The 10,804-nt window shown below is 46.6% G+C and overlaps 1 protein-coding gene across 1 annotated transcript in view; it reads right to left on the bottom strand.

Moving 5' to 3' along the window:
• Positions 1–2,405: 2,405 nt before the first annotated feature.
• The window catches only part of masp1 (MBL associated serine protease 1), a 39,897-nt gene continuing 31,498 nt past the window's right edge, over positions 2,406–10,804 (bottom strand). The window contains exons 9-13 of the mRNA XM_056283644.1: positions 9,025–9,159; positions 8,826–8,900; positions 7,934–8,181; positions 4,926–5,114; positions 2,406–3,544 (exon numbers count right to left, since the gene is read on the bottom strand). Of these exons, the coding sequence (XP_056139619.1) occupies positions 3,026–3,544; positions 4,926–5,114; positions 7,934–8,181; positions 8,826–8,900; positions 9,025–9,159 (1,166 nt within the window). The 3' untranslated portion in view covers positions 2,406–3,025. The remainder of the gene's footprint in view (positions 3,545–4,925; positions 5,115–7,933; positions 8,182–8,825; positions 8,901–9,024; positions 9,160–10,804) is intronic.

Genomic DNA, 10,804 nt, shown 5'->3' with positions numbered 1-10,804 from the left:
GGTCACTAATGCCCCTTTTGCACTACATGGTACCGGCTCAGCTCGACTCGACCCGCAGTGTCGTTTTCCATCACCGTAACAGTACCCCCTCAGTGCAGCTGGTCTGCATTGATTTTGGTATCCGCTCCAGTTTTTTTCTTTTTGGGAACCTCGACAAAGGTGGTACCAGAAGAGTGCCGGTACTTTCCAGTAATGGAAAACGAACAAGTCAGGTCGAGTTGAGCCGGTACCGTGTGGTGGAAAAGGAACTGATTCAACTTTCTTTGACTTCCTTACCTGGATTATTGAGCATGCATCAAGACGCTGGACAGGAATTAATCATCATAATCATGCAGTGTGTATGAGCTCACAATGTGGATGTTGTGTTATTGTTTGTGGTGGTTAATTTGTAGATGTTCTGCGCATTCTGTTACATTTGAAGAAAACAAGAAGAATCCTTGTTGATGTGAAGAGTGTCTGTGCAGCTGAGTCAACCAGTTTAGCTGTGAACATCACATCATTTAATATGGAAAAGATGAAATATGGAAAATCGGCTGCCGCAGTGTCAGTGTCTGTTTAAAGTTGCTGTTGTTCTCGTCACTAAATGAAAGACACCAGCACCTACTTAGAAATCACATAGAGTGTCTTTAGTTTCTGCCACGGCTGCATGCAGGGATGTTAAGAGAATGCTTTACACGTGGGACACAAGTCGTTCATTCTTTAAACTGTTGTGTATTTAATATCCATCCAAAGACTTTGAATAGAACTCATGGTACCATTGGTAAAATACATTTTACAAGTGCTAGGTGTAAAATAATAGTGTGACATACATTTATAAAAATACAAATGAGTGACATATCAACGAGGTATACATTGGGGTCAAAGGTGAAACGTTCCCCCTGTGTGAGGACGTTCCTGAACTGAGTTCTAGGTTGTGTGTCTTCGAAGCGCCCTTCACACTGCTGCCTGGCGTTTCTGATTACATCCAGCAGACAGGGGGCGCTGTTGCGGGGTCAGAGGTTAGCGTGTTTTCCTGCCTTCAGAAACACCGGATGATAGGAACCTTTTAGCCAAAAAAACTCCTCAGATCGTTTGCGTAGCGACAACAGATGCGGGCTGAAGTGCAGGAAGAGAAAATGTGATTTGTAAAAGTTTGAATTCCGGCTGTGATCTCCCTCCGCTCCGCTCTCCTCAGCCCTCCGCCAACGCCTTAACAAAGATAGCCGCCTTATTCCTAGCCCCCATCATACCTTGCGTGAATTATGGGCGCGACTTCCGGCGCGTCCTGTCACTGAACCGGAACTGGCGTTTTCCATGGTAACGGCACGCTAACCGCGTTTCTGTACGACGTCTCATTCGTTCATGAAGACCTAGCCAGCCAGGTTAGCTGGTGACGTGGAGCACCGCCTCTCGCAGCTCAAAGAGGGTGAAGAACACCTCGGCCGTCCGTAACAGATGGTTGAGAGGATGACGCGAAGAAACGGCCTCGTATCACGTACGGTAGCATTTTTAGCTGTTTTGTTGTGTCTGTGTTATCTGTGATGGCGAGGCGATGAGCAATTTAAAAAGCTACCCATCGCAATACACAGCAACAATGTTATTTAAGGATGGCGGAAACAGCCTTGTGTACCTAAAAGCAGACGCAGAGCCGAGTCAGAGCCCGCACGGGTCTCACGGCTTGGGTGTTAACACCAGTGACAGGTGACATACGATCATGAAGACAGACGGCCGGACTAAAGGATTCTGGGAGAGAACATGGAGCGTGTCATGTGTGACCAGGGGTGTAGCACAAATTTCTGGGCCCTATACATTAGCAGTCTCTGTGGGCCCCTTTCCTCCTTAGCTAGTTAGTGATCATAGTTTTTCTTTTTAGCTAGCCACCTTTCTTTTAAAGGCTCCTAGCCCACCTTTCTTTTGGGAGAAGTTACTCGACAGCTGTTTTCCCTCATGTTGCCTTCTCTCCCTTTCCTTTGTTCTCTTCTTTTCTGGAACCCGGGTTTTGCTTTCTTTGGGGAAGACATGACGCCGTGCTTGTGTCAGCAGTCACTCACGACAGGACTAGATGAGCTGCACTGAGAGATGCTCGTGAGGGGCGGACTAAACCATTTTGCACCTTTTGTAAGGGGTGAGAGGGGCCTCAGAGAGGAGTGAGAGGGACCTCAGAGAGGAGTGAGAGGGGCCTCAGAGGGGTGAGAGGGGCCTCAGAGGGGTGAGAGGGGCCTCAGAGGGGTGTGAGGGGCCTTAGAGAGCCTTCACTATTTTAAGTCCCTCAACCGATGTATTGAGCCACTTTTAACTGAAGTTATGACACTAATTGGTTAGAAATAAAACTTTGCAAACCAAAACAAACTTTTAATTCCAGGCTACCCGAGCCCCCCCCCCCCACTTTCTGGGCCCTGGTAGGTCCTCCCCCCCCCCCACTACGACGCCGCTGTGTGTGATGTGACTACAGTACTAGTCTCGGGGTGTGTTTTGCCGTCACCATGTTGATGCTTTCACAACACTGCGTCGACATCTGTACTTCAGCAGCTTGTCCATACTGACCCAGTAGCACCATCTGAACCAGCCAATCAGAATTGTCCCTCGAAGTTGACAAACGGGAACAAACAATCTGGTTGGTCGACCGTTGCTTCTGTCAGGGATGGGCGGGGCAGCAGTACTGCCAGCCAATCAGGGTGGCGACTCATGAATAATGCTTATCATGATGCTAATAACCCCCATGTTAATGAGCATGGGCGTGGAAACCAAACAACCTTTGGTGATAAAGACGTCACAGGTGTATTTCATAGACAAACACCAACTTGTCAAAAAGTAGGACTATACTTCCCTTTAAAGTGGTTATCTGCAATTTGTTCATGCTAAAATTTTTCACATTTGATTCATTTTCCTGCCAGCATTTTTTGGAGCAAAAGCCATTCAGTGTGTTAGCGTTGTGTAATATGTTATTTCTGATAGGCGCCGGCGAGGTCCGCTTATGAATCAATTTTGTAACTCATAAATCTTTCATATCCTGAGGAAAACATCCCTAGTTTGCTTTTCTTGGGCATTAGAGGTGATTCTCAGATCGGTGACTTTTGAACTGATGCTCGGTGTTGGCCTCCGTGTCTAGATGACTCCATATCCACGCCACGTAGTTGGCCACTCGCGTGTAGACCCCATACACTCTCTCGCTGCCGCACTCCTCCGGCCCGCCCCACGACACCAAGCCAAACACGGCCCACCGCCGGCTGGCCCCGTCCTCCATCACAAACGCTCCCCCGCTGTCCCCCAGGCAGGTGTCCCGGCCCCCCTCGTAGAAGCCAGCGCAGAACATGTTGTCGGTGATGTTATAGGTGAGCGAGCGTGAGGCATAGCTGGCCTGGCACTCCTCCTGTGACACTACTGGCAGCTTCACCCACTGCAGGAGGTCAGAGGTCAGACCCAAATCTGACGTCATGGAGGCATCAGAGTTCAGCGTGGAGGCACTGCTGGAGGAGGAGGAAGAGGAAGAGGAGGCATTGGGGTTCGAGATGCCCCATCCAGCAACCACACCCAGGGAGAAGGGGAGGGGGTCGGAGGGGCCGTCCTGATGGGAGAAAGAGAGACGGATCAGACTCATTGTTTTCTCTTTCACCTGCAGTTTGATGGTTCTCTCTCTTCTTGTCATCTCATCTCATCTCATCTCATCTCATCTCATGTCATCTCATATCATGTCTTGTCATGTCATCTCATCTCATCTCATGTCATCTCATGTCATGTCATGTCGTCTCATGTCATGTCATATCATCTAATCTCATGTCATGTCATCTCATGTCATGTCATCTCATCTTATCTCGTGTCATCTCATGTCATGTTATGTCATGTCGTGTCATCTCATCTTGTGTCATGTCATGTCATTTCATGTCATGTCATCTCATGTCATGTCATGTCATCTCATCTCATGTCATCTCATGTCATGTCTTGTCATGTCATATCATCTAATCTCATGTCATGTCATCTCATCTTATCTCGTGTCATCTCATGTTATCTCGTGTCATCTCATGTCATGTTACGTCATGTCGTGTCATCTCATCTTGTGTCATGTCATGTCATTTCATGTCATGTCATCTCGTGTCATGTCATGTCATGTCATCTTGTATCATCTCATCTCATCTTCAGCCGCTTCTCCAGGGTTGGGTCGCGGTGGCGGCGAGCTAAGTAGGCCACACCAGACGTCCCTCTCCCCAGCAACGCCCTCCAGCTCCTCCTGGTGGATCCCAAGGCCTTCCCAGGCCAGACTGGACACTTTTAAAATCTTTTTTACACAAACAAACTGGAACTGGATGAGCGTTTGAAATACGACACATGTTGCAGTTTCGAGAGACGTTTTTCCCAGCACATTTAATCTGTTGCTTATATAATATAATATAATTATATAATAATATTTTAAAAAAAGAAGCTAAGGTGCTCATGGGAAATGTTGTTTCCATGCATTCTGCCGGCAGAGGGAGCAGGAGAGTAAGTCACATGGACAGAGACCAGCTAGCTGTGCGTTATAAACATATTAATCTGTCTGGCGACATCTCACCATTTAAGAGGGAACAAGTTAAAATTTCATTTTAAATGTCAAAATTATTGCCTCACAAGTCCAGTTAGTTGTAATGTGACTACGCCGGGTGTGGACGCTTCTTAAGTCAACAGAAATCAGTCACGACTGAATTTGGCTTGTTTTGCTGATTTACAGATAACGACAATTAGTAGATATCTGTAACTTCTTAACCATGAGTGAAGTGAATTCCTCTGTAGTTTCACGAAGGTACTGAACTGTATCCAGCAGCCATAGGACGTCTCATCCAGAGGATGCCTCATTTTATTGTCTCTGGATGAGACGTCCTCCTCCTCCTCATCATCATCATCATCCAATATGTTGTCAGAAAACTGTTGAGTTTACATTTGTTGAATGAACAAACCAGAAGAGCGACTCGTACCTGTCTCTGTGGCGGCGGGAGGCAGATGGGGCGGACCACCGGGCTAAACTCCACCCCTTTGCTCAGCCTCACCAGGGCAATGTCGTTGTCATAGTTACGGGGCTGGAAGTCTGGATGGAGGATGATGTTGTCCACTGAGCATTTGGTGGCCAGCTGCTTGTCTCTAACGTCATGGAGGCCCAGGTAGACCTGGAGAAACAACCACACAATGGACCTCAGGCAAGAACCTCCCTTCATGTCCTCCTTTAACTTGACCTTCTCTTCCCTTTCTCTTTAAGGTGAATGATCGAGATTTGAACATTATCTCTATGTATCTGTTGTAGTAACAACACGCCGTTAGTGGTCATAGTACTGACCAGTCTTCTGAAAGACCCTCTCCCCTTACATTTCTCTTAACATGCGCTCACCTTTTTTGTAACCGTCTCTTAATGTTGTCTTTATGTTTTTCTTAGGAGAGGTATGGAACACAAATCAATGTCAGACTCATTAAAACGATCTTCCGTTTCTTCTAAACGTGTCTAAAGGTTGGTTCTAGTTGTTTATAAAGTGAATACTGATTCAACACAGCGTCAGTTAGCACCGTGAACACCTGCAGAACACCTGCAGAACACCTGCAGAACACATGCAGAAACACCTGCAGAACACCTGCAGAACACCTGCAGAAACACCTGCAGAACACCTGCAGAACACATGCAGAAACACCTGTAGAACACCTGCAGAAACACCTGTAGAACACCTGCAGAACACCTGCAGAACACATTCAAAACACCTGCAGAAACACCTGCAGAACACCTGCAGAAACACCTGCAAAACACCTGCAGAACACCTGCAAAACACCTGCAGAACACCTGCAGAAACACCTGCAGAAACACCTGTAGAACACATGCAGAAACACCTGCAGAACACCTGCAGAAACACCTGCAGAACACCTGCAGAACACCTGCAGAACACATGCAGAAACACCTGTAGAACACCTGCAGAACACCTGCAGAACACATTCAAAACACCTGCAGAAACACCTGCAGAACACCTGCAGAAACACCTGCAGAAACACCTGCAGAAACACCTGCAGAACACCTGCAGAAACACCTGTAGAACACCTGCAGAAACACCTGTAGAACACCTGCAGAACACCTGCAGAACACATTCAAAACACCTGCAGAAACACCTGCAGAACACCTGCAGAAACACCTGCAAAACACCTGCAGAACACCTGCAGAAACACCTGCAGAACACCTGCAGAACACATGCAGAAACACCTGCAGAACACCTGCAGAAACACCTGCAGAACACCTGCAGAAACACCTGCAAAACACCTGCAGAACACATGCAGAAACACCTGCAGAACACCTGCAAAACACATTCAGAACACCTGCAGAACACCTGCAGAACACATTCAGAACACATTCAGAACACCTGCAGAAACACCTGCAGAACACATTCAGAACACATTCAGAACACCTGCAAAAACACCTGCAGAACACCTGTAGAACACCTGTAGAACACCTGCAGAACACATTCAAAACACCTGCAGAACACCTGCAGAAACACCTGCAGAACACCTGCAAAACACCTGCAGAACACCTGCAGAAACACCTGCAGAAACACCTGCAGAACACCTGCAGAACACCTGCAGAACACATTCAAAACACCTGCAAAACACCTGCAGAACACCCGCAGAACACCTGCAGAACACATTCAAAACACCTGCAGAACACCTGCAGAACACCTGCAGAACACATTCAAAACACCTGCAGAACACCTGCAGAACACATTCAAAACACCTGCAGAACACCTGCAGAACACCTGCAAAACACCTGCAAAACACCTGCAGAACACCTGCAGAACACCTGCAGAACACCTGCAGAACCCACGAGGAAAACTGGTGCTGGATGTGTTGTGCAAAATAAAGTGTTACACTGTTTTTCTACATTATACATTCAAAGTATACTCTGTCATAAATTACTCGTTACTTTTAAAATGTAATCCCTTACCGGTACCAGGATACACCTCCCTATAGCCCTCACACTCAGCCTGTGGTAAAATGAACTATTTGTTTGTCTCGATAAAGCACAGCTTGATTTGAACATAGTTACTTTATGAGCATCTGACCGGTTTTATGGTGTGAAGTCAAAGTGTGGGAGTTACTCATTACTTTCCAGCTGGTCTTGATAATGCTCTGATCATACTGGTCTGGTTTTACTGGTAACAGTCCGGTTATACTTTTAATGTTCCAGTTTTACTGGTAACAGTCTGGTTTTTCTGGTAACAGTCCGGTTATACTAGTGATGGTCTGGTTGTACTGGTAATGTTCTGGTTTTGCTGGTAACAGTTCAGTTATCCTGGCAATGGTCTGGTTTTGCTGGAAACAGTCCGGTTAGACTGGTAATGGTCTGGTTTTGCTGGTAACAGTCTGGTTATACTGTTAATGGTCTGATTATACTGGGGACAGTCTAGTTGTACTGGAAATGGTCTGGTTTTGCTGGTAACCATTCGGTTATACTGGCAATGGCTTGGTTTTACTGGTAACAGTCGTCTGATTAGATTGGTAATGGTCTGGTTTTGCTGGTAACAGTCCGGTCATACTGGTAATGGTCTGGTTATACTGGTGACAGTCCGGTTATACTGGCAATGGTCTGGTTATACTGGTGAAAGTCTGGTTGCACTGGTAATGGTCTGGTTTTGCTGGTGACAGTCTGATTGTACTGCTGAAGGTCTGGTTTTGCTGGTGACAGTCTGATTGTACTGCTGAAGGTCTGGTTTTGCTGGTGACAGTCTGATTGTACTGGTGATGGTCTGGTTATACTGGTGACAGTCTGGTTGTACTGGTGATGGTCTGGTTTTGCTGGTGACAGTCTGGTTGTACTGCTGAAGGTCTGGTTTTGCTGGTGACAGTCTGGTTGTACTGGTGATGGTCTGGTTATACTGGTGACAGTCTGGTTGTACTGCTGATGGTATGTTCTGTACATGGTCATGAATTCATACAGAGTTTTGTGTGCTAAAAACACCTTAACATGTTCTGGAGCCACAGGCACCACGCTGGCATCCCTCCGATGGGATCGAAGGACATGGGCAGCTGTGATGACCCAGGATTCAGACAACAGAGCTCCAGAACCGAACCAGTGCTCCTCTGGAACCCGGGAGAGGTCCTCAATGCTGAGCAGCACCTGCCAGGGGAAGAGGCCCAGCACAGCACTCCGACCTCCCACAATCCTCTTCTGCTGGCTAGGCAGGGCCTGCGACGGCTGACCGCAGGCTGCAGGGAGGAAGACAGGTTTGGAATAAATATCAGTTTCATATTCAGGGTTCTCACACATCCTGGAAAACACGGAGAACCTGGAAATTCACAGAGTAGCGTTGGAAGATACTTGGAAAATGATACAATTAATCAAATTACCTGGAAATGTGATTGAGGACATGGAAAATTGTGAAGTTAAGTAGTAAAATCCTATTTTCATCCACTGAGATATTTTTACCATTATTTTAGCCGAGATGACATTTTAAGTGTGTTGAGATGTGACCTCAGTGTGTGAAGTCACACAGTCCACTGACATCCAAGATAAAGTCATGGAAAATATCCTGGAAAATGTCCTGGAAAATTAGTTCCTAAGATGAGCGGGAACCCTGATAAATATCAAATTTAACTCAGTTCTATGTGGAGAATCTAACATGTATGCTGAATGCGTGTTAGCATGTCCTGGTGTAAGCTAGTCCTGCTGTCTATCTTCGTGGTCAATAGACTAAAGTCACCCAGGGTAAAAACAAGAGCTGTGTGCATAATTGGCCAGTTAGCTGGACTCTGTTGGAACGCTAACAGATAAAAAAGGAGACTGTTAGCATGGCTAGCATGTTAGCAAGCTAGATTGCAGTCATGTGGATCCATAAAGTACAAAGTGCCACCTGGTAGACAGCTGGGTAGCTTAGAGCCCAGTTCAGAGTTGGTCCAAACTCCCATCTCCCGACAGATGTATGAACCTGCACACACACAGAATCCCTTTCACGTAGGTGGCAGACTACTAAAGTATCTAAACATTGTTATGTTGTTGTATTGTCATTATTTTAAGTAGTAGTAATAGTAATAGTAGTAGTGTGAACGTACTGTTGATGTTAGGGTGTAGTTGAAAAGCCTCCTTGCACGTGTAGCTGATGGTAGCACCAAACAAAGTGCTGTTGTCATGGCTACCAAATACAACATCAGCCATGGCACCAACCCTGGGATTCCCACAATCCACCACTGGGAAGGCAGGAGATGAAAAATAACATAAATGAGTTTTTTAAAGCCAGAGAGGTGAGACGAAAGGTGAACTAGAGATGTGAGACAGATGTGAAAGGGTCACAAAGACAGATTCACAGTTGGTCAGCGAACCAAAGCTTTGTAATCGATCTTTAACCAAAAGGCACCCAAGTGGTCCTTTTAGGCTCAAGTTGGTCTGGACTAGATCCCTTTATGATTTCACTGAGGTTCCGTTCAGATGAGAATAAATCCAACTTTAATGGTCCCAGTGGTTGCAGCAGCTCATGGATCAACACAGGACTGTAGAAAGTACTGAAGGTCCATCCATCTATCCATTATCCAAACCACTTATCCTGCTCTCAGGGTCGCGGGAATGCTGGAGCCTATCCCAGCAGTCATTGGGCGGGAGGCATGAGGACACCCTGGACAGGCCGCCAGTCCATCACAGGGCCGACACACATTCACACCAAGGGAGAATTTAGTATGGCCGATTAACCTGACCTACATGTCTTTGGACTGTGGGAGGAAACCGGAGCATCCGGAGGAAACCCACGCAGACACGGGGAGAACATGCAGACTCCACATAGAGGACGACCTGGGACGACCCCAAGTTTGGACTACCCCGGGGCTCGAACCCAGGACATTGTTGCTGTAAGGCGACTGCGTTAACCACCGCGCCACCGTGCCACCAGTACCGAAGGTATTCATTTGAATAATGCTAGTGTAACACACTGCTCTATGAGGTACTTTGTCCCTCTGAGTTGCTGTAAGGCAGAGAATGATTTTTGCTGAATTCTGTTTTTGGTGGTTGAAGAGAATAAAATAGGCAGTTGTAGCCACTGGACATGTTATAACGTCTATCGTCCCATTTATTGTTTCCTTATCAGTTGTCCACAGTTGGGGTAACCCAGAATGTTTGGTTACATTGGTGGCAGCGTCGTTTTTCTAGTGCTTTCCTTTATTACGTGTAGAGCATTTATCCACGCTGTTGTTTTTAGCTTAGCTGCCCCTGTATAGCTTGTTGGCTAGCCCCGCACAGAGCTTCAAAGACTGTGCACAGCTACATCACGAATATGTGGCGTGGAGATGAGGACCCTTTTAAACCCAGCACGGGGTGGTGTGACCACCCCAGGGACTCTGCCAGGGCTTCTGTGTGTTGCTGTGTTGTGTCTGTGTTTTGTATCACAGGTTCCCGGCTAGGTGGACCTGGAGGTCATCGGGGAAGTGGAGGCAGTTGGCCACTGTCTCCTAATCAGCCTGCCCATCCAGGCAATTGAGACAGTCCCTCTCCTTGCACCACTTTGTTACTTTGTTAGTCTGAAAATAGCTCCACGTGCCAGCCTTATCTGTGTAGCCGAGTGGAAAATACAAGGTTCCCACTGTAATAAATCACGGAATGTCCAGTCAAACGGAGCAGGTTAGGTGTCTACTTTATTCAGCTAACAGGTCAGCTCACATGTATGCAACATGACCTTCATGCAGTCTACTGTCGTTAAACCCCTTTCATGTACAGCCACATCTCAGTTTCCGTCACTGTCGTGCACATTACCGTATTAACTGTAATACTATGACATCTCCCCCTTTTAGTTTTCCTTTCACCTTCTAAAGTAAACAGGTATAACATTATGTTAAACATTATGTAAAC

This window comes from Lampris incognitus, chromosome 7 (assembly GCF_029633865.1).
Source record: "Lampris incognitus isolate fLamInc1 chromosome 7, fLamInc1.hap2, whole genome shotgun sequence".
In the NCBI taxonomy this organism is placed as follows: Eukaryota; Metazoa; Chordata; class Actinopteri; order Lampriformes; family Lampridae; genus Lampris; species Lampris incognitus.
The sequence above is the reverse complement of the archived record's forward strand: the minus strand, read 5'-3'. Positions and strand labels throughout refer to the sequence as shown.